This window comes from Talpa europaea (genome assembly GCF_964194135.1).
Source record: "Talpa europaea genome assembly, chromosome: 5".
Classification (NCBI taxonomy): domain Eukaryota; kingdom Metazoa; phylum Chordata; class Mammalia; order Eulipotyphla; family Talpidae; genus Talpa; species Talpa europaea.
This window is the reverse complement of record NC_140071.1, coordinates 117,850,632-117,876,430: the sequence shown is the minus strand read 5'-3', so window position 1 is coordinate 117,876,430 and position 25,799 is coordinate 117,850,632. Positions and strand designations below refer to the sequence as shown.

At 31.6% G+C, this 25,799-nt stretch overlaps 1 protein-coding gene across 2 annotated transcripts in view; it reads right to left on the bottom strand.

Annotated features, from left to right (window-relative positions):
• Positions 1-1,273: 1,273 nt before the first annotated feature.
• GABRG1 (gamma-aminobutyric acid type A receptor subunit gamma1) overlaps positions 1,274-25,799 on the bottom strand; it is a gene marked incomplete at both ends in the record, with an annotated part of 41,729 nt that continues 17,203 nt past the window's right edge. The window contains 7 exons of one of the 2 annotated variants that reach the window (XM_084233494.1): positions 1,274-1,543; positions 6,710-6,921; positions 9,180-9,332; positions 9,456-9,593; positions 12,757-12,839; positions 13,684-13,904; positions 23,121-23,188. In XM_084233494.1, coding sequence (XP_084089620.1) covers positions 1,274-1,543; positions 6,710-6,921; positions 9,180-9,332; positions 9,456-9,593; positions 12,757-12,839; positions 13,684-13,904; positions 23,121-23,188 — 1,145 coding nt within the window. The remainder of the gene's footprint in view (positions 1,544-6,709; positions 6,922-9,179; positions 9,333-9,455; positions 9,594-12,756; positions 12,840-13,683; positions 13,905-23,120; positions 23,189-25,799) is intronic. The other variant, XM_084233495.1, reaches the window with a different exon arrangement.

Sequence of the window (25,799 nt, the reverse complement as noted above, 5' to 3'; positions counted from 1 at the left end):
AAGTATTAGGTATAGTTGCTCTTGACAATGGAAATGGTTTTTAAAGTTTATCTCCAAGTTCATTCTGATAATTTTTCAGAAAATTAGATGATGATGAATTACATGGAATTGTTATAAACAATTGATATACCAAAATAGAGCTTAAATTTAACTCTCTTCTTAGCAGGAGAGACATTTTAGAAACTGTTAGCCAAGAGATTCATATTAGCAGTACCTCTAACAAAGCTCCATCTTTAACAAGATTTTTGAACCTGTTCCACATCCTAGAAAGAGAATATCATAATGTATCAATGAGGTTGTAAAACTGACCAGGTCCAAACCTAGGAGCTAAAAATGTAATGTACAACAAAAATGTAAAAACAAACTGTTTTTCCAGAATGTTTTCTGATCTGAAAAATGTTAACAGTACATATTTAAGAAGATCTCCTCAATAAAAACTTTAATATACTAAATAATAATTCTTTAGCTACAATGCACAAATACAAGCACTGTTCTTCAATAAATATGTAACTCAGGGAATATAATACTTTTGTAAAGCATCAAGGAAAAATCAGTTCTTTTTATATTTAATGTCAGTGTTGGTATAGTCAAGCATTTCAGTGTCATCAGTCTTATCATACTTCCAAATATTATGAGGTGAAGAATAAAATGTTAGCATTATTCTATTTACTGTTGAGTGAAGAATTGAACTGGATAAAAACAGGTAAAGTTGGCCTCTTCTTCTTTAATTAATAAAGAATTTAAAATTTAATTCCTTCTTGGGAGTAAAATCTCTAGGAAGTAAGTCCAAGGAAATCATGGCTTTATGTTTTTATCTTGCTCTGGTTCAAATAGAGCAGAGAAATAAAAACCAAGAACAAAAATCAGATTAAAATATCAGCTATGCAAAATATTACTACATAAGTATTATGCTTCCATTAAAAATAATATATAATATTTAAATAAAATATGTATTAGTCTATCTAAGAATATGAATCACAGAAATGATAAATTTAAAACCCTAACAGCATATAAGAAAATAAAGAAAAATTAAATTAAAAATATATAATTGTATTTTAATATACTGAATTTTGCAACTAGTCTGTTTTACATAAATTTAGGTAAATTAATCTAAAAGCTGTTTACCTATGAAACTCTTAAAATAATTAAAATACTATTCACATTTTATCCATTTGTTCTTTTACATTTTAAATTTAAACTTCATGTACTTAAGTACAGAAGATTATTTTGGATTTAGTCAGGCTTCTTATGATTTTTGGCTAGTAAATAGAATTTATAAGTAAAGATAACCAACCCAATAAACCAGATTGAACAGAGCAAAAGCTGTTGGGAAAAATATTCTAGAATAGGAATCAATTTTGGCAATGCGTATGTGTATCCTTCCTTCCCTCCAAGATCCTGTTCTGCAGTCCTCAAAGCAACAGAAGAAACTGGCACAATCTTTGCCCTCCAAACACTGATATCCATAATCATCTTCTCCCTGCGGCATAGAAATGCTGTTCATTGGAATCAGAGTAGATCCAGGTTGGACTCCAGGGGATACCTGAGTAAAATAATAAATGAGTTTTTCAGCAAAAAATAGTATAAAGATTGATCAATTTGTCCTCCCAAGGCAAACTAAGAGACTGCTCTGCAACAAAAATAATGTTGCTTCCCATAAACCAAATAGGCATTTTATTCTAACATGTTTTTAGATCAATTTATAATAAGTAACATATTATTTTACATTCCATAAGTTATGCTGAAAATCACCCCTCAAAAATGAAATATACCTTATGCCTTTAGAAAACTGAAGTTCACTTACCAAACTATTGTTAACCATGAATCCAATTCTGGTAAGAATAAACCTTGTACTTGTATGTTATTTTACTTAAAGAAAATGCACAATGCTATAAATATGTTTGCTACTATGTTATATAATTTGTTTATTCTAATAGTGAGAACAAATAGAGATGACATTTTGATGATACAGGCATTTGGGGAGCTGTGAATGAATATAAAAGATGTTGGGTTTGTAGCAATGGATAAGCACAAGGTATCATACATATTTGGAAGAGACAATGTACAGGAATTAAAAACTCAGGTCTGGGATCTGGTGTTCAAAATTCTGCTTACTCTACCAATGCAGTTATCTTTATAAGTAAATTTATATTAGCATTCAAACTTTGTGATAGCTACAATGAGTAGATTTCATCATTTTTATGAAGCTAGTATTTTATTTTGCTCAGTAATAATAGCTGTTGTTATATCAGGATTATTTGGGAAACACTTTTTATGGTATTGATTCTGAATAAACTTAAATACTGAAAACAGTTTTGAAAAATATAAAATATCAAGCAAGTCCATGATATTACAAAACATTAAAGCAAACATTTTGAGTCAGACATGCTTGAACTGAAACTCCAGCTCTGCCCAGTGGATTTGTGCAAATTTGAACAAGAAACTCAACTACCATTTGTCTCTATGTCTTCGATAGTACAAAAGTCACAATAACAACACAGACCTCTATTTGATGACTAAATGAGAGGTTCACATAAACATCAAGCAAAATTTTTGAAAAATAAGTGTGTGTTCAACTGCCAAGAGGTAATATTATTGTTATTGTCATTGCTAGTATTGATTTCTGAAGAGAATAAATCATAATTAGCTCTAGTATGTACTAAAGCAAGCATAAGCAACAGCAAAAACTTGGGCCTCATCACAATATATTACCTGAAAAAGATCCATGAATGACCCCCTTGAATAAAATGGCAAGTAAAGTATGAATGGAAAGTGCAGTTCTGGTAATTCTTCATCCTTCTGAATGTTTGCATATGAATCATACAAGTATTATAATATCAGTTTATTATCTAAACACTAAAAAGGATGCTGGGATTATAAAAATTGTTTTAACCTATTCTTAATTACAAACAAAAGTGTTTATAAATGATTTTACTCTTAAATGTTTAAAATACATCTCAAAGTCATAAAATTAAATATTGTATGAAAAATATTTTAAAATTAAACACATAAATGAAAATTTCTTAAAACAGACATGTTCAACTCATTTTCTTAAAAGAAACAGAATGTGATCTACCAAATATTAAAAATTCAGTAGATGCAGAGCAAAACAAATAATCACATTTAGTGATATTTTTAAGAGATAAATGCATCACACAAATCATAATAACCATACTAGAAACAAAATGTGCAGCCTAAAGATAAGGAGCAATGCCCTAAGTACAAATAAATTCATGACTCTGCTTGCCTTGATGTATTATAAAAAGCAGAGGCAGTATATTATTATAAATGTTAATGACAGATCTTTTGAGGTTGACACTTGGAGAAACTTGTCTAGACTCCTAAATTTTAGTGGATCAATAAAATTATGTAAAAAAATGGGACAAGTTGTATTCATTTCCTTGTCACATAATATTTAAATAGCATATGCTCAAATGCTATTGAGTAAAAAAGTGATTAAAGTACAAGTTTGTTATTTGGCAATTTCAAGGTTACCTGGAATAAAATACATTCCATTTATCACTCAGCATTTTCATAAATAGAAAAATGGTATGTATGTTGGCAGACATCAAATGTGTATTAGAGGGTTGATTAAATATAAAATTGCTCAAACATGGAGAACTGTAGTGTTTCATTAAAAAATGTCCAAATTTCTGGTGGTCAAAATCATGGAGAACGTCTATTGGACACTCTAAATTGACAATTTGCCAGTTTCCTGCTGCCCCCATGAAACATTATAATTCATAAATTGAAAGAAACTACACTTCAATGAATGAGGGATGTGAAAAGAAAGACTTTATATGTGCTGATAAACATATTGAAAGAATGGACACCATATCAATAAATAACATATTTTGACACATGGATTTGTGACCTGAAAACCACTGAAAGATTAAATGGAATGATATACACAACCCCAGCCTTTTATATGTGAAATGCAATCACTTAACTCACAATTTCTCAAGTAAAGGTCCTGATGCTCCCTAAATAGTAATCACTGGGGGGAAAATCAGCTTAAGTTATATAAAAAGAAAACATAATTGAATAAAATTTATTTTTACTTTAAATGACACAGTTTTGAGAATATGCCATTTTTTTATTTTAAAAATTCACTAAGAATAGAGCTGAACTTAACATTTTGAGAAATGAAATCTATTCATTATTAAAGATATATATGTGCCTGGTTAAATGTTAAGTATTACATTCCCTACATATTAATAATATAGTTAACTATACAGCATATATTTTCAGTATAAAATATACTAATATCAAATATTAAGAAAAAATAATATTTTGGCACAGATTGTATTTTGAATATTTAATTTATAATTATTATTTATAATTGTATATGTATTACCAATGCTATTAAATACTAGCAAAATGAATAATTAATATTATTAGGTGATTAGACAGACTGTTAAGAGACAGTCACATTAAGGTAGGTGGAATGGCAGTGATAAACAGTATGGAAACACTGCATTAGATAAATGTCCATCTCCAGAATAGCTGCACCAGTTTGAGCTACAGCTTATGTACTGTGTACACAGAGAGTCAGAGCAGCTAACAGGCTGGAGTTCGCTCATAGTTAGAACTCTATAATTCCTGAAATATGAATAACCTTGTGCTTCCAGAGGGAGGATTAGGACTGCTGAAATGAGTATTGAATTTCATTATTAGCTCTCATCATCATGTAGAGTGTAAATGTGGAAGCTATCAGATGCCATGCTACACACACACACACACACATACACACACACAGAGGAAAGTGAAATATAGCAATTACAAACACAACACCTAAAAGCTAAGCTTACAAGGTCAATTAGAAAGAAATTGCCATGAACTCTTGAGATGTACCAACAATAGAGAGGAAGAAAGTGAAGAAGAACAGCTTGAATTACTAACTAGAATAATTCTGGAAACAGGAGAATATTAAACCTTCTAGTTTGTTAACTCAGAAATTCTTGAAGAGATATTGTGTCAATATAGCATCCATGTAAGGGAAAAAGGATGAATAGTGAAAAAGAGCTCTCAGATATTCAAGAAGTTATTGTAAATTTAAAAAAATTAAACGATATCACACAAAATCTTGAGGAAGCAAACATAGGAAATATGTCAGAAAGAAAATCTGGAATACATGAATAGTTTACCTAACACATCTAGAATCACTTTAGTAGTTATAGAGTAGAAAAATAAATCAATTAGAATAAGGAATCAAGAAAATTTCCAGGAATATAACTTGGGAATATTAACTAACTTGGGAATATTAACTAATGAGAAAATAAGTGAGGTTAAGAATTAGAATGTCGGGCCTTCTTGGTGGTGCAGAGGTTAAGTCTCAGCACTATCAAGCTGGCAGTAGCCACAGGGGCATGAATTCAATCCCTGGCCAGGGAGCTGACCCACATGGGGCAGCAGACCTCTCCTGTCTCTCCCACTGCTCCACTAGCAGTGTATTTCAGTAGATTTGCCTGCTCTGCTCCCCACTCTGTTTCTGGTGAATCCTCTCAACCTCTGCACCATTAGCCTATACCCCAGTTCTTGAATGCATAAATAAATAAATTAAACTTTAAAAAAAAGAAACAGAATGTGTATTTATCCTTAAGAAATTTTTTTTTTTTAAGATTTATTTACTTTTATACAAGAGCTGGGTGGGGTACAGGCCAGAGGCACAGGAGGGTGAGAGGATTCACCAGAGACAGAGCGGGGAGCAGAACAGGCAGCTGACCAAAATACACTGCTAAGGGGAGCAGCGGGCACAACATGAGAGGTCTGCTGCACCATGTGGGACTCTCCCTAGCTGGCCTGGAATCTGATGCTGCAGAGGCTGTGGCACAGCGCTGGGCTCAACCCACTATGCCACCGGGGAGGACCAAGAAATATGTTTTTATATCATGGGAAAATGATGAAAATTTTCAAGCAAGAAAAAAATGCTTTACTGAAAAAATACTAACTAGATGGACATTAAAATGAGCCACAGTGATGAATTAGAAATAGGGATTTAAGTGTATAATTTACCTTTTTAGAATTAACCTATAATAATTATTTGTGGTAAGATAAAATATAAAAGAAAGGAAAAGGAAAGTAAAAAAGAATAGGTTGGAGAGCTAGTTACTTTTTTTATTCAAAAGAATTATAACTAGAAACTATAGTCAATCATCCATGTTTAATTATCTCAGAAGTAAAAGAAATAAATCAACTTGATTTGATATGCTATGTAGATATGACTGGGAAGTGGGAGTAAGAGTACAGCTGTACAAAAACCAAAAAAAAAAAAAAAGAATTTTAGAGCTATAATTTTCAAACACAGATGAAAATTAACAGTAAAGATCTTTACCTCCAAAAAAGACGTTAATTTTGTAGCTCACCCATTGTTAGAAGTGCAAATCGTCACATAAAAATAGAATCAGTGAAAGATGTACTTACAACTGTTTTTTAAGTAATATTAAGAATCTTAGGTACAAAGAATTTACCACTTGTTGGAAATTTCACAGCATAATAAAACCCCTCTTCACAAAGATGATCCATGTGAGTTTTCTAAGAAGAGCTATGAATACACTTTGCTTGGTGGGCAATGTAAGAATTTTATTATAGTATCTTTTCTGGTGGTTTCTGAAACATCCATGTTAGTGTAAACAAATATAAATGAATATTCAAAAACAACACCACTAATAATAAGTTACTGCTTATAAAATGCAGATTTTTAACATACCGAGGCCTTGTTTTTTAGCTTTTTTTCTCTAGGAGCATTTTCTTTTTTGTTGCTGGTAAAATAATGCAATGCACCATATTCCATCAAGGCTGCAAATACAAAAATGAAACAAACAGAAACAAACAGATCCATTGCAGTCACGTAAGAAACCTTAGGTAAGGACTTCCTGGCAATTGTACTCAGAGTCGTCATGGTGAGAACAGTGGTAATACCTACAGAGAAAAGGAAAAATCAGAAAATGAAATGTAGCAGACTATTTTTATTCTTCCATGTGATTTGGTAATTTTTTGAGTGGAAATAAACAATGGAAACCAAAGGATATGATTACTTGTGAGTTACTAAAAGATTACTGGTAACCATAGCTACTTTATATTCAATGCGTTCTTGGTGACTGTGCAAGTTCTAATCATCTAATATGTGTGCCCCAGGATCCCACAGCACTTCCTGCATTTATAAGCTATCCTTGGTGGTGTCAGAGTTAAGTCTCAGCACTATCACCCCAACAGTCTGAGTTCCATACTGGCCAGGGAGCTAACCCACATATGGCACAACAGATTTCTCCTGTCTCACCTGCTGCTCCCCTTAGCAGTGTATTTCAGTAGATCGATCTGTTCTGCTCCCCAATTTTTCTCTGGTGAATCCTCTCACCCCACAATCTCTGGCTTGCACCCCATTTCTTCTATGCATAAATAATTTTGTTTAAAGGACAACATTCTTTGCCACTTTATCACAGCTATGTGAGGACATAGACTGAAATATAACTCAGGAGAACTAAGACAAGAATGCAAGCAATGTCCAAAAGTTAGCATGACAGAGACAAGAAATGTCTTCATTTTTCCTCATAGCTCTCTGCTGGAAGACAACAGCCAGATTGTCAGCTGCCATCTTGGACTATTACATAATCCTGTGAATTAAAATCTCACACAATACAGAAAAAAGTTAGGAGCTGAGTTTCTGGTATTGCAATGCAACATATCACCCTTTGACACCTACCTCTGGACTTTTACGTGAAAAACAAATACACTCTTATCTAATTTAAATCACTATGACTTGTTAAACTAGAACAGTGTTTTCATATATCCACCAGGCTAGCTGTCATACTCCTTTGGATCTTTGTTACCTCCTCAGAAAAGTTTGCACTCATTCTATGAGATAAAATACCAAACATCATATGTACCGACCTCCCCTACCATCATCTAAACATTTATTTTGCCTTCTCTTTGTAGCTTTTATTACTCCATAATATTATATGATGTTTCATATTTGTATATTACCTGCATCTTACTAAAACATAAATGCCACAAACATGAAGATTTTATAAGATTTATATAAATGCAGATGTATATATATGAATATATATTTATGAAAAAAACATAATATACTGTCTCAGAGCAAATACATATAATGTCATCATAGAGAAGATAGAGAAATTTGTTTTTATAACCTAAGAATTTAAAAGAATGGTATGAAAACTCAGGAATAGTGTGTCTTGCCCATTAGCTATGAGCATGCCTGCTCTGACCTACAAGGGAACTGCCTTTCCGGGTGTAGTTAGGTGACGTGGATTTAGCATCCCACTTTATGTGATATGCATTTTACTCTATTAAATAGAGTTATTCACCAGCTATTATAAAAGCCACATACAAATCTCTTAATTATTGAAAACAGAAACTGTCCCAACTTTTCTTATGATTTAAGGCCCAATTATTAGCAATGTGATTCATGCCTTATAAAGATCTTGAGAATGAATAAATCGATCAACAAGATTTCTTTGCATTATCCATACATGAATATAGGTTGTCATTTTCTTTTAAGCAGATGTAGAGCAATTAGACACTTTTTTATATGATTTTAGTTACTGCAATAAATTGCTAAGGAAATGTTAAAGTCTATTTTCTGAAGTATGAAATACAAATTACCCTTTTAATCAACATTATTGTACAGGCAACTCTCAAAATATCCACAGACTAATTTCACATTTTTTAGATATCAGAAGCCTGGAAGCTCCTTGTCTTCTTCAGCGACCTGCTCTTTGGGATGGTTGACTGTTCATTAGCACCATTGTAAGAGTAGGGAATTTCAAAGTTTTCTAAACACATACCAATCAATACATGCTGGCTGTTAGTAATTCAGCCAAAAAATAAAACCTTGATGAAGAGTGAATAGGCCAAAGTAAGATTCAGGGATTATGTATGATTTTCCTGTATTAATTATTGCTGTGTATTTATCCTTCCTTTGATCTCTATTAATAGAAAAAAATTAACTATCAGGAACTTTCAAATACTTTGTAATACTATTTCTTACGTGTTTTCATATTATTTCCACACCATATTGCATGAGAATATCCATCAATTTCTGCCTAGTTTTAATGTAGATAAATATTTTTAAATACTAGAATACCAACTTTTATTACAACATTTTTTTAATGTCTTATGACACTATAGCATAATGTTACCCAGTGATGGCATACCAAGTGATGTTCTTGCAGGTACTGCATCTTTATTGATCCAAAAAGATACCCAAGAAAGGACAACCGTAAGAATGCATGGAATGTAGGTCTGAATAGTGAAATATCCCATTCTTCTGCTCAGGTCAAAAAAAATTGTCATGATAACGTAATCCCCTGGAATGACAAGTAAGTTTTATTTTGAGTATAAAATACAGAAATATAGAATCCAATCCATACATTTCAAGAGAAATGCCATTTTATGCTAACAGCAATCATTGACTTGTGTTTCTTTCTTACCAGAGATGGTGTGAGAGATCTCAGTTGAGTTCCGTAAACCTACAAATGCAAACTGATATAATCTCCAGTATTTAGGATCAGCCACTTCTACAGAAGGCTTTTTCCACTTATACTGAATTTCATTTTTAGGGTATCCATCTAGATAAAGAATAAAATACATATGTGCGCATTATAGCAACTCAAATCTGTTCCTCCTGCAATACCAACTTTATCCAAAGACAATTTTTTTAACTCTTCTTCACTTTTTATTACAACAAATATAGAACATAATGCATAAGCTATATGTATGTAGCTTAAAGAAAAAGTATACAATGATCAAATAATGATAAACCATGTAGCTACACTTAAACGTAGAAATCAAACCTTGCTAAAATACAAGAAAACCCATATGCACACCCAAATATAGTATTCTACAACTAGAGGGAACCACTAACATGATTTCTGTGATAATTCTTCCCTTGTCTGTTTGTCACAGATTCTTTGACATGCATTTTTTAAAATGTAGTTTATTTTGGTCCGTTTAAACTCTATTTGATTTTTGTTCTATGTCATTTTCTAATTTATTTTAATATCATTATTTGTAATAGTGTCTCATGTTGCTATATGTAACTCTAGTGACTTTGTTCCACTATAAAGATGTATCAAACTTTATTCATCCTTTTTTCTGTTTTTCTAATGTATAGACATTTATAGTGTATTCTGTTGGCTGTTAACATCATTGTACATGCCTCAAAAACCTATATATGCAAAGGTTTCTCTGGGATATAGATCTAGATCTTGAAAATGTGTCATAGGTTATATTCAATTTGCACTTTATGAAATAGTGCCAATCTTTTTTCCATAAATAGTATTCCACTCTATTTTCTAACCAGCTAGAGTGTGACAGTACATGTGGATCCATATTGTCATTAAATTTGATGTAGACAGTCTACTTACTTCCTTTTTTACCAATGAATAGAGTGTATTTTATTTCACATTCTTCTGAATTATGAATGACAGCATTTTTTTCATATGTTTATTAGAATATTGGGTTTTCTTTGGTGACTGCATTAAATTTCCAATTATTTATTTGGTATTCTTTTTTCTTTATTTCTGTCTGAATATTTATATATTCTAAATACTAGCACTTATTAGTTATTTGTATTGAAAATGTCTTTGCCTTCTCTCTAGCTTTCTAGAACTGAGGTGCATTCTTTCAAAGAGGATTTTTTATGTTTCTGCTATGTATAGGGAAACCCACAAGGGCTTTTTGGACCAATTAAGTGAAGGAACTTTGGACTGCAGATCCAAATGGGAGGCAGATTATGATTACCTCTTGTCAAGGAATTATATCACTTTGTTATGCTGATTGCAGTAGCAACTTTCCTTTTAGCTCTTAGTTGTGTGATTGTGTGCGGAACACTTCTTCATGTTACTTTAAATGTCTAGTCATTAACACTCAGATGCAAGTTGAGATTATTTTCTATTAGATTTCTAGTCCATAAGACTGTCAAAATCAAAGCTCAAACTTACCTCATTTGGTAAATGTTCTCTGGTCAAAATTGTGTACAAAACTTGTTATCTTTCTCACTTCAAATTTTATGTCTATTTTTGCGGATGACAATTCCTTCCCAGTGATCTATCTTTTTTTGAGAAGATTTTAGTAAAATAAAGTTTTTAATTCTCTTCAACAGAAGGGTTTATTTGTCATTATACAAGAATATAATTTACTCTCAACTTTAAAGACTTGCTCAACATTACATCATTAGCACCAGGATCTCATCAGCCTTGCAATGAAATAGCTGCCATCACTGATTTGTTTTCTTTCCTTTCTTCTACTTCTCTCTCTTCTTCTCTAGATCTTTAGCCATGTTTCATCTCCATATTTTCTATTCTTTGTTATTATTCTTATAGAGGCAACAGAGTACAGTCATAGTTTATAAGAGTGTGGGCACTAATAACAACAGTGAGTTCATTGTTTAACCACTCTAAATATCATAATTTTGACTTGAATGGGAACTGCAGTGAAATCTTCTAAGATATTTGTTGTGAAATAATAGATGTACACTCTTGATTTTAATTCTCTACAGGACCCAGTGAGAGTGTGAAAAAGTTAGCTATGATTTTTATTCTTATGTCAATGATACCAAAATACTTTCACTGGGCTAGATTATTAATTACCAATAGTGACATTCAAAGTCCAAGAGATATTGCTTTAAGAATTTAAGGCATAGTAGCTAGAGAAGAGTACAATAATTGATACATCTTCATATTTTTAAATATCAACTATTCCATGAATGTGTCTATTAATCAAATCTTTGTTGTGATTTGATAGTCTTATTCATTGAAAAATCAAGGTTAGAAAAACAAGGCAGTGAGATATGAGGCTATAAATTAAAAAAAGTCATATTAATGGAAAATAATCACTAAGAAGAATCAAGAAAATAACTAATAAAAAGGCAACAAGAGATATTTGAGGATTTTGTAAGTGAAGAAGCATGGTAATTGTTATGATTACATATAATGTACTTTAAATAGATTTTAGAATATGATATATAACAATATTAAATCTGAAATGGAGGAAAGTAGCATTCGACAATTTGTGGATATAAGCAATATCATTTTTAAGTCGTTTTATATGTTTTCAAGACTTGCTCAACTGTGAGTTAACTAGAAAAATATCTTTATACATTATATGTGAGTATAAATGTTAGAAAATATGAAATAAAATTAATATTGATATGGAAATATAATTATTACCTTGTAACAAAATATTAGGTTTTTATATTCAAATTATCTAGTCCTAATAATTTCTATTTCAGATAAACAATACTATCTTTGTTTTTCAAACTCTATAAAGCTTTTTAAAATATTTGATATTCAGGTAATAATAATTTTCATGAAACCAATCCTTAAAAACATATTTTAAAGTCCAATGTAATAAAGTTAAATCTTGTCTCCAAGAAGAGGAATAAAATTTAAATTCACATGTTATTCTTGGTAGTATAAAAACATTTGAAGAGAAACCTATCTTCAATATTCCTCTAATAATTAAAATAGGAAAAGGACACTTGAATAAAATGTAAATTTTGTAAAGAATGATGTAATAAAATATATAGATCATTATTCAGTTTAGTCACTTTTTAATTCAAAAGCAAGAAACAAATAGATTATTTGTAATTATTTTATATAAGGTAACTGAATATTATCCATACTCTAAAAATTGTATAAACTGTATTTTATCTCATTTTATTTTTCATTGTAATCTAAACAGAGTATTATACAAAAATTCTATGAAATTATTAAATATTTCATCACTTACAGCTTGAAAATTCCAATGGACAGGAATGTTCATCCATAGGAAAGTTATGAAGTTGAAGGTAACATTCTGCATTAATTGTCAATCTATTTAAATAGAAAAAATAAATACAAAATACTGAGTAATAACTTGATACACTAAGATCTTTTGTTTAACTTTCAAACATGATTTTGACTTACAAAGACTTTTTATGCCCTAGGAAATAATAATAATTCTACAGTCTAAAACCCTTAAATAACAATATTATAACATTTATAAGAAAATTTAACATTTCCTTCTCTACCATCTCAGCCATCTTTGTATACATTTCAGTATGAATTCTCTTTACATTATTTTTTTTTACTGCAGTATAACAATAAACACACATGCACACACACAATTATTAGAGTGCAAAAGGTTGAGGTTAAGTACAGTGACTATGTTTCTCTTAGTTGATTATACATATTTTTCCAGTAAGAATGATTCTGAATATGCAAATATTTTGAAGACAATGAGTTTTAAAACCTCTCAATTTTATATGATAATATTCATTTAATCTTTTCTTAGGGATGTTTTCCTACATCACTGAAAAATCACAGTATGTTAAAGTTTTATAGGAGGATAGACAGACTTCTAGAGAAAATTGCAGTCAATCATCTGCAATATAAACTAAAAAACATTTCCATGCCACAGCCTCTTCTTCAAAGGGAAAGAAATCAAAGGGTTTTTCCTCTTCGTTTTTAGTCCTTTTCACATCCTGGTTACTCTGAGCTTAAGTACATATTTCCAAAACATTCCACCGTTTTAGAATATAATTTGTGAAATAAGTTCTCTATAATTTACTTTTCAATTTTGAAAAAGGAAATGTTTAGATTTGATCAAATGTTAGTATGGGAAATAAATTGCAACTACCTTTTCAAATATATATGTTTAAATGTATATGTATATTACCTTAGAGTATATAGAACTCGTCCATCATTCCAGATTCGAAGCAGGCGATTAGGCGTTGTTATCCAATGAGCATCAGATTTTCTTGAGTTTCTGAAGAAAGTGTCAGGAATCCAAATTTTTCCAACCATATTACTATTAAGCATCAGCACTTTCATGGTACTATTGAATTTTAAACGACTATCAAACCAGGTTTGAGCAAAAATTATGTCTATTGTATATTCCTAAAAGACAAGGAAGAATAACAATTTACAATATGTAATAATATATAATAAGAAAGCATATTTATTATGTACATGCTTAATCATCTATTGAGTTAGAATAACAGAGTGATATATAATGTGGACATAAATTTAAGAGAACCGATAGACCCTTATATACAATATTGCTGGTGTCCCTCTTTCTTAAACTATGTGGAAAATTCTTAGACACTACTACTACTACTACTGTTATCTTTGTTCCTTATTCTGGCCTTCTGCTTATTAGATCAAATATCTTATTTTTTTAATAAATTGGGATATATTTTCAGTTTTCTCTTCAACTGAAACAAATAACCATTTAGAACTTAATAGTATAAATTGTATAAATTACATGGTTTTGATCATAATAGTAAATGGAAGCAGAATGAATCAGACTTACGTTAATTAAAGAGATATTCAATCTTGAAAAGATACTTAACCAACATTATGTACCAAACTTCACACTTTTGTATAGTAACAAACAGCATAATGAGCATAAGGTAAAGGATAAACTGCTTACATTATCCTCCAGGATTATTGTTTCCCAATGTCCAACATTGGTTAGTAGAGAAAACCTCATCCTACTTGGCAAGCATACTGGGTTGCAGTTTTCCTAACAGGGCACTAAAGATGACACTAGAGAATTAACTTGTCTAGGGGAAGGATTTAGCAAGCAGCTGTGAATTCTGCTTAGCAGCTGACAGGATCTTCTTTAGAATACCTGTTTATAGCAAAGCTAATCACTATTGGAAGAGTTATGATTTTCAAAAGGTCAAATTCTACCAAGCCAAGAGTCTTGGGGAAAGATGAATTTTTTTCTTCCCACAATTATTTCTTCAATCTAGGGGCAAGGAGAGAAAGACAACAGCATGTACATCTTGATAATTTATCCTTCCAAAACCCTTGGCAGAGGCTAATATTTCCAAGCTTTTAAAATTGCAAATCCTTAACAAGTGTCTCACTGAGATAAGAAGGTCATTAAAGCATGTGGCATTTTATTTTATTTTGTTAAAGATTTATTTATTTATGCATACAAGAACTGGGGTATAGGCCAGAGGTGCAGGTGGGGTGGTGGTGGTGAGAGGATTCACCAGAGACAGAGTGGGAAGCAGAACAGGCAGATTGATTGAAATACACCGCTGAGGGGAGCAGCGGGCGAGCCAGGAGGTCTGCTGTGCCATGTGGGCAGCTCCCTGGATGGTGATCAAACTCGTGCTGCAGTGGCTGTGGTTAGCTTCATATATTGTGTCTTAACCCCTTGTGCCACCAGGGAGGCCCGTGTGCCATTTTATATGTAATCAAAAAATCCAATTTCATTTATTCATTTGTATTAGAGCAATTTCCAGAAAATGATCAAACTGTGTTCTTATACTTCATGTTCCTATTTAGAGGTTATAATTATTTTCATAACAAATAGGCAAGAGAAACATGAAAAAGGAACTTCCATTCATTCATAACAACTACAATAGCTCCTAGGATAAATATTTTGAAAGAAGGAACAGTGAGTTATTTGAAATACAAAGTAAATTATGAGATTCACTTTGTCTCCTTCCAAGTTAACTGACAAAATAGCAGTGAATAAAGGTGAAGAAGTAAACCAACTTGATTTGTCACTGAATTAGAATCCAAACAAAGGGGGAGATGCAGAAATTGTTAGTTGGTCCTTAATATACCAAATACATCCCAGAAAATATAGATCACCACTTTTACCATGCAGATATTTATTAAGAAGTTCTCATATTCAATTTTGATATTGCATAAAGGCAGTGTAATTTGGAATTACATTTTTTAGCTGGAGAACTCCCCAAATATAACACATGATTATTTACAAAGTAATTTTTAAAATGCCAAAGCCACTTTAAGATTATTGCATGTAATCAAATATACAATAATGTATCACTTGCGGTAAAGAGATGATCTTGTTTTTCTCCTATCTCAGTGGCAAATTCTCAGTCTCCCTTGCCAGTTCCTCTGTGATGTTTTATTTCTAAGCACTTAAGTGAATCCTGTGTTTATTAACACTTAATTCCCTTTCATTTCACTTCCAAAATAATCTTAATGACCTTGAGTATCACCTAGTTAGCCTAACAATGCAAAAGCTATATTTCAAACTCAAAACCCTACTGAAAGCCCAACACATATGTCTACTTGTCTTCTTAATGTTGCCATTTGTTTATTTAATAGACACTTCATCCTCAATATTCCAAATTGGAAATTTTGATTTTCATCAAGCTCAGAAAATTCTTTTCTAACTTCTCTATATCATTGAATGACAAACCCAACCTCTTAAATTTTCAAGTCAAGAGATCTTAAACTATTTTTTCTAATTAGTAGTAGCAGTAGTACTTTTTATTGAAAGACACTGCATTGCAACATTATACAAGTTTTAGGTACTCATAATAATTGAGAATCAACATGTGCATATACTACATTAAAGTCACCACTAAAAGTCCAAATCTATCTTTCATTTTCTCTAATACTCCACATCTGGTGTTTTGGACCATCCTGACATCACCACTTTCAAAACATTTCCAGAATATGATAAATTCTTACCAGTTTCACTGTCATCAACTTTTCCATGATTATTGAAGTATACTCATAACTTGCCCCTACAATTTCACAATTGACCTCCTGTAGTTTGTTCTTCACTCAGAAGGATAGTGTTCTGATTGAAAATATGTTACAGACCATCACTTCTTCAGTCAATGTTTTTCTACCACATTCCCATATTCACGCAAAGAAAATTGTTATTCTTTAAATTGGGACCACAGATATCTGGATCCTAATTATACCACCTTCAACTATCTCTTTTAATTCTTGTTAATTTTATGGAAAATCCCACTAGTCCCCCTGCTGTTTAGTGTATATTTTTTTATGTCAAAATCTTTTCTTTTGATATTTCTAACAGCTAAATCACTCTTTGTCCAGATATCAACCTGAAGTGTTCTTTCACTACATCAGATTTCTGCTTCAATTTCACTTAACAAGTAACAATTTCCTTGACTACTATATAATGAAAACCTAACTAAATCCTGATCCTCCCTACTAGCACTCTGCTCCCCTTCTCCATTGCATTGATTACTGCCACTAATTTTACAGTCTCCTTACTAGAATGTAAGCTCCAAGAGAGTAAAGGGTATTTGATTATTTGTACTGCAATCCTGACTCTTAAAAACAGTTTCTGATATAAAACAGACACTTAAAAAGTAGATGTTAATGTAGAGAATAGAGAAGTTGTTGTCAGTTATTTCCTGGAGTCTATAATAAATATGAACTAATCTGTAAGAATTAGGACATAATCTCATAAATTCAGGTTAAGTTTATATTGCAGGTCTATGACAAATTAAAGAGTTATACAGCTTTATGTCAAATATTGTTACTTGTGTAATTTTTAAGAAAGTTACATTCTAAATGGAGAACTTATAAATACACAGCATGACTTCTAGAAGATGTAACCTGCAGCAAGGACATAAGAGTTATTAAGAGGAGCTCAGAAAAATACAGAATACTAAAAACCCTTAGGGTACTAGTTTTGGATATGCAATGAGTCATTAAAAAGAATTAAGATGTAAGTGTGGTCATCTTATATTTTAAATGCATTCTAAAACTTATTTTAAACTTATTATGTCTTTTCTAGAAATCAATATTTTCTTGAACCAAAGATGTTATTAGTAAAAGATACTAATATTTGGCAGAGTATAGATATAAAAGACATGCATAACTATTTTAATATCCAGTAGTTAGGCAAAATAATAATCATTTTAAGAAATAAGTTTATGACAATAGTTTTCATATACCCATGAAATAATTTTAGAATTCATTATTTAAAAGCATATGGAATTTATTTTCAGCACATTATTTTTAGTAAAATAGAAATATTTTCACAAACCTTTATTTAATTCAAATCAAAAACACAAAGTCTCCCTTTAAGTAGAGAAAGCTAAATACAATTCCATCGCAGTACTCTTTTTTTTCAAAGCTCATCTTATTTCTCCCTTGTAATTGAAATACAAGGAGGTAATTTTCTAACACTCCACAGCATACAAGGAATTCTGACTCCAAATGCCACAATTTTAACTTCATTATATCCCAAGTTATCCATATTAGACACACAAATATATGCTAGAGATGAAATTCATTATTTTTACAATTACTAGTTTTTGTCACTGGTTTCACGCTTGTCTTTTGCTATCATTTTTTAAATGTTGATGCCATTTGTATTCTTGTTATTACTATAGGATACATGGATGAATGAATGAGTGCATGTATGAAAGAAAATGGAAAAGTATCACCTGCGTAGAGTGTGCTTTCCAAATATAACATACAGTATGAGAGCAAGCACAAACATGCATCAAACTATACTTCCCACCACAATTTATCTGTATAAAAAAGCATGGGAGGGTGGCGGAGATTTTCTGAAGTAGGTGTTTGAGATTCAGATGAGGGTTCTGCCTTCTAGAGAAGCCCCATCAGCAATAAACTACTGTGTTCTCCATGCCTATGTGCAGTATTTGCCATAGATCAGCTCAGAACTCCATATAAATTATTTGCTCTATAATCTGAGGTGGTGGCAATAATTTCTGCAACCATAAATGTGCTGTATTAAAAATATATAACTTATATATTATACTTGAATTTTGCTAAGAGGATAGCTGCTAAGTGTCAATAAAGAAAACGGAAACATGAGGTGATAGATATATTAATCATTTTTATTACAAGTCCATTTCACAAGATGTCTACATATCAAAACATCAAGATGTATACTTTAATTATATTCAATTTCTATTTGTTTATTGTATCTCAATAAAGCTGAAAACATGTTTCATGCTGTCTGAATTAAACTGCCTATCTAAGCAAGACAGAATATTATATTTCGAAATGATAAATTAAGAAAGAGCCTGTATGCCTCATATTTTAGATTATTTATATTATTGAGACACTATAGATTCTTACCATTGTCTATATTCTTAAAGCCAAAAACAAAGAATTTTCTAAGATTGTCAGTATGCTGCCAGGAGAGCACTGCTTCCACTGCTGTTGGAAGAACTGACTTTTGTTTCAGTTGTCTGGACTTCACTGTGTACCACAAAACTGAGTGCTCTTACCACATAATTTAAGGTTTATCACACAATTTATACAATTTCCATGATAGAAATTTGTCACCATTTCTATCATAGCAAAATGCCAAAAGTCAAGAGAAAAAACACTTTTTTTCTTGCATTGTAATTAAACTGCAAAGCCACTGATGTTCAAATTCATTTCCAATTTAAGATCTAAATATTTAGTATATTATTTTAAATCTCTTCATTGAAACAAATAAAAATATATCAAATAATGGGTAGGGCCTTGTGTTTTGAATACATGCTTATTTTAAAACATTTTTCAGATAAGCAACATGATGAATGCTGATACATCAAAAGTGTGTTATAGAGAGAATTATGATAAAATATGAAGAAAGCTGGTTCGACAGTCAGGTAATACCTGACTATACAGAAGAACACTGACCACTTACTCTTACTCCTTGGGGAAACAGGTCACTAGGCAACTTTGTAGCCTCAAAACTGGGCAAACATGAGAATGTTATTGATCATGATAATGTTAAGTGTTAGAAATTTTTGACTTGATTCAGAGAATTGCTGTAACCCTTGCATATTATACGAGTCAGTCAGAAAGTAAACTGCTATCACATTAATATTTTGAGATATTTACTTAAAAGAGTAAAAATAGAACATCTCCCCAAAGTCTGAAAAATTATGTTATATAATTCTTTAGTCCCCATCTAATAGCATCTATTGATTCTTTTTTTTAAAAAAAGAAATTTTTTTTGCATACAAGAACAGAACTGGAGTATAGGCCAAAGGTGTGGAGGGTGAGGGAATTCAAAAGAGACAGAGTGGGGAATAGAACAGGCAGATTGACTGACATACACTGCTGAGGGTAGCAGCGGGTGAGTCAGGAGAGGTCTGCTGCGCCATGTGGGTAGCTCCCTGGCTGGGGATGGAACTAGTGCTGCAGTGGCTGCAGAGAGCTTCACAGGTTGCGTCTTAACCATTTGCACCACCAGGGAGGCCCCTACTGATTCTTTTTGCCTTAGTTTTAATTGTCTATTTTTGTTCAGTTTATATTTCTAATAGTTTTATTAGTACATTCCTAGTTGAACAGCCTCTCCCCAGTTTCCTTATTTTTTTCAATCTGGCATTAGTGCATTTTATTCACTTTGACTTAAATTCTAAAAATAAAAGCTATAGAAGCAATCTATTATTTATTAACTATTGTATTCATTCATTTAACATCCAATTATTGAGTTTTCAATTTTGGAATACTAGAAATTATTAATCTAACCCTGGGGAAAAAAAGAAATTTATTGTATTGTAGAATGATACTATTTTATTGGTAAGTTGCAGAAAAACCTTTTCATATAACCAAGCTTAAAAGGAAACAACTATTTTGAAGCAAACCAAATTCTGTCTGTTTGAAAGACTTAAAACAGATCAACACTCTAATTTTTCTTCTTGCCAGTAACTTAAATTTTATGAATAATTACGGGAGGAAAAAACCCTACCCTGTTGCTTGTTTAATTACACTCAAGTCTGCTTACTTGATTACACTCACATTCAAAACATTGTTGCTCTTTTCATGAAAACAATTCTAATTTTCCTGCATTGTTTACTTAAAACAGCCTTCTATATAAATTGTTTTTAGTAATTCCTAAAATTACAATGGTTTTCTTTTAATAACCCCATCAAGTATTCCAAATTTTTCTTGTATGTGTTTTAGTATCACTAGTTTTAATAGCAATATCATTTCATTAACTTTTTAAAAAACTAACACTATCTAAGGTTACTAGTATGTAGTTTGTCTCTCTGGGAAAACTAAATCTTTAATACAAGAAACTTTCATAGACAAAGATCTTCATGAATGCTTCTTGGTAGTCATTCTTGTCAAAATATTTCTAGAATGCCAATTCAGTCTTGAGTCCTATTTTTCTCTATTCTAATGATCACATTTTTTTCTTTAATGAATTCATTAAATTTGAAAACAAGTCCAAAACAAAAACATATAAATCAGGAATATGTGGGGCTTTCATGTATTTAAACAGACTTATCTTCTCCAAGCACTGGTTAATTAGCACCTGAACATTGTAAGATTCTAAAGAGAAAATTAGCAGTTTAGTTGTGCATTACTTTATGAAATCTCATATTTGCTCAACATTAAATAATATACACAAGTATGATGTGCTGAGTCCTAACCACTAGATCACCAGGGAGTGTCAACGCACAAGTATATGGTATGTTTTATCTTACCAAATCAAGCAGTTCTAAAGGAATTCATTTGTGATAGGACTAATACTAAAAATCTGAAATTTTCTCTTTCCTTGATTTCTTTGCTAATGCTTTATCTTCCTTTTCTTGCCAAGCTTGTTATTTTATTTACTATCTCAGCTTCATCTTTCAGGTCCTGAAATGTATCCTTAAAGTCAAATATTATTTCCTTCTACTTTCATTACTTTAAAACTATTTTTTCCCCACAATGCTCTAGCTAATTGTTGGCAAATATTTGCTCCAGCCCCAACTTTCTCCTGAGAGTGAGCTCCTAATTTTAGATTCTCAAATTCTGTTTTCCCAGTCAATTCATATTCATTTGCATTCAGGAGGCAAAGATGTTGGTTATGATGTGAGCAAAATGCAGTCAGTATAGTAGTCAATGAAGACAGCTGTGAAAGTTAATGACAATCACCTGAGTAAGAGTGAAACCGAGCCTGACTATGTAACACCTTAGAAATGAGCATTTATGGCCAATGGTTAGACATGATGGTTAGCCAGGTATAAAGCGACTAAGGCATACAATAAAGGAACAATTTGACTATTGCAATATTAAATAGAGTGAGAACATGAACACAGTGTTAGAAAAATATCTTTGGATGGGGCTCCGGCTAGAGAGTGCACCTCAAAATTTCCCCCTCAAATTTATGTTATAAATGTATAGCTTTTCCTCCCTAGTACATCAGAATGCCACGGTATTTAAAGAAGTGAGATTAAGTTAAAATGAGGTCCTTAGGGTGGGCCCTAATCCATCTGACTGGTATTATTAGAAGAAATAATCCCAGTGGACACAGAGTGCACAGGGGTGGGGGGACAGAGTGAGGGGCAGTATGCACTGCATGAGGGAGGGCACGCAGAGTAAGGAGGCAGCCATATATAGACCAGCAGAGAGTCCTAAGAAGAAACCAAACTTGCTAACACCTGATCTTAGAATTCTAGTCTTCAGAATTGGAGAAATAAATTTCTGTTTTTTGAGTCACCTATTCTGTGGATTTTGTGATAGCAGCCCAACCAGACTGACACAAATAACAAAACTAATTTGAAAAGACGGAGGCACATTATTGGCTCATTGAATGGAACCCCATAGTTGAGTCTCATAAATAGGATTATTATGGTTTGGAAAAGAACACTGACAATTTACAATTAATAATGTCTTTAGATATATTAAAGGTGTTAATTATGTTTTTCAAATAGTAATAAAATCTAATTTGTTGTATGTATAAAAATAAAGCTTGTTACCATATTTTACCATTTACCATTTACCATCTTGAATAGCCCTTTCAACATTTTTTTTTCATATTCTCTTCCTCCTGTATTTCTCTTATTCTCTCTCTCCCCTCTTTAGCACCATACTCATATTATTCCTTTCTAAGTTGAGTTTCTCCAAACAGTAGTTCAAAAATTAACCTGAATTCCCATTTACTTCCCATCATCTTGTAACCAGTACATGATTGCATAATAACTCCTAATCAATTCTGGACAGCTCCTATTGAATTTGCTATTAGTATCTGGGGACCATATGGTTATATTCCCTATCACAAATATAAACTCTACCATCTGCAAAATCTTTTCATTACTATACCAATACACAACCAATGAATAACTAAATCCTAAAAAAAATCCCTACTTAATATTTCTTAAATTATATTATTGTCTTTCTAGCTCAATATATAATAACGAAGACAAAAACAAGCTCTTAGATATGGACTATTTTAGTTCCATTACCTATATCACACAATATTAAATAATTGCACACAGTAGTTACACATGTTGCCATAAACTTATTCAGAATTAGTTATTACTCATAGACCCATTCTATTATTGACATATATACTCAAGAATTCTCTGACAGATAGTTATTTTTATATTTTTTACTCACCATATTAATGGGGTCAACTGGTCCAATGCTGTTTACATAAACATCAGTTTCAATGACTGTAGGTCTCACTGAAAAATATCAAGACAAAGAATGGTCAAAGATAGGATCAGAGGTTGTGTTTACACCAATTTTAGTTTTAAGGAAATCTTAATAGCTAATAATACTTATACTATTTCTATAATAAATATTTTATATTATGATATGAAGAATCATGCCCCATTATAAAAATACAAAAATCTTTTCCAATTACATAATGAAAAATTACACTTTTGAATAAAATTTCCAGTATACAATACAAAAAGGTTAAAGCTATCTAAGTCATCCATTAAAACTAAGGAAATTAATTCAACCAAAAAATTGCTGGATAATTTGTTGTGTGATAGTCATAGAATTTTAGGATTGGAATGGATTTTAGAGTCTAAATATGATGTAATCCTACTTAATGCAAATCAATGGTGTGTTGGTAAATATTTGAAAACCTTGCTCTCAGAAGGGGGCAAAAGCCCTAGGTTGAAGCTTTTGCTGATTTCCATGCTGTAAATACTCTCACAATGACTCATTTATAGGTGATTGATTATAATGTGAAGTCATGAATACAGAGATAATACAATGTATAACAAATAGCTGTTGTGAGCCAGTATAAACCCTCAGACGCTAGAACATGAAGCATAGTTATGATGATTAAACAAGATATTTTTATTCTTGAGGCTTTAAGCTGTGTCATACATTGTTTGTCCTTCTTCCTTTATCAGTTACATTTTATGATTCCTACCTACTTCCCTGAGCAGCAGCCTCCATCTAAAGCAAATATTTCCAGATCGGATTCTTATGAGAACTTAATAAATATTTGTATACCTCCTTCTTTTCTTGTTAAAAACATTCATTTACATTATTTAACATTGACTCCAGCGTAAGGTGTGTTTTTAATCTAATTCTCAAAGAATATACTGTTTAGGCATCATAATGGGATTCATCTGTTGTATTTTGTACATATTCATTGTTTTTTCCCAGTTAGCCTTAAGAGGTATATACATTATTCTTATATTCTATAAAAAATAAATGTATCTGGACCTCCCTGGTGGTGCAGGGGTTAAAGTATCAATGTTATCAAGCTATTGCCAGCCACTGCAGCATGAGTTCAATCCCCAGCCAGGGAGGTAACCCACATGGCACAGCAGACTTCTCTCCCATCTTGCCTGCTGCTCCCCTCAGCAGTAAATGTCAGTAGATCTGCTTCTTCTGCTCCCCACTCTGTCTCTGGTGAATCCTCTCACCCCCACACCTCTGGTCTACACCCCAGTTCTTGTATGCATAAATAAAAATAAAACTTAAAAAAAATTTAAAAGCAATCATAGCATATGCTCCTAAAATTACTTTCCTGAGTATTTACTCTGAGTTTAATATGTGTGTCCATAAAAATACCCACTTATGAATGTTTACAGCAGTTTTATCTATAATTCCCCAAACAGGAAGTATAAAGATATCTTCAGTAAATGGATAGATAAACTGTAGTACACCATTAAAAGAAATATCTTTGAAACATAAAATGATATGGGCTACAAGACCCCTCTGGCCCATACCCCAGTTCTTGTATGCATAAATAACTAAAAATAAATCTTTAAAAATACATGTATAGAGGTATCAAATGATATAATCAACAAATATCACAATAGTTTATTGAGTGACATGACTAATGAATATCCACAGTAGTGACATTTTTGATTGCTATTTAACCTTCCAGCTTTTGCTAGGTAATTTTGGTTTTTCATGATGAAAGATTTACTATAATAATGATAATTTATATTTATAACATTTTTGTTTGCTATGAAAAACATTTTCATAGTTTTTGGTGTTTTTGCCCACTTTTCCCAACAAATAAGACATAAAGGCTCCATTTATTGATTCAAGCAAGTATTTATTGAGGAATGCTTGTAATGTGTTCAGAAACTAGACAAGAAAGTTAAAACCATTTGAGACAAAAATCTGTCATAGACCTCATGGAAGTTTATACAGAGATAAGACAATGAAATCAAGCATAAAATCCCACTAGAAACATTGAAAGTTTCCATACTTAAGTAGCTTATTTTTAAAAATATTTATTCTTTTCTCCTTTCCAAATTTTTTCCTGACTTTCTTTTCTGACCTATTATTTATAATTCTGACAATTTAGACATTAAACTTGACCTGAAAAAACTCACCTCCTTCTCTAATAAATAGCTCACTGTCTGTCTGAGTCTCCATCCAGTCGTAAGACTCCCTGTGTTGGTACCCTCCATTCTGGAAGAGACCCCAGGGTAGCCAGCTTCATTGGAAACTTAGGAATTTTAAAAAACATGTCTACATAATTTTAAAACAATATAGTTTTGTATTTTACAGTTTAAAAAACCCTATGTCTATGAAAATATAATAATCTTTACAAAGTTTACTGTCCTCAAGTAAAGGTTTTAAATACATGGTTTCTTAACTAGACCACAGGGAGATTCATTTGTAGTAATTTTAGTATACTAAACAACAGATTTCGTATACTAAACAACAGATTTCTCACACAATTGATAAAAACATAACTTGATCAGACAGACAACAATTGCATTCTTAAGCAAAAATAAATTATAAGAAAGGCCTTATAATTTATCTTACACTGATGACTTCTGAGAGTTGCTTTAACTGTTTATTTTTGAC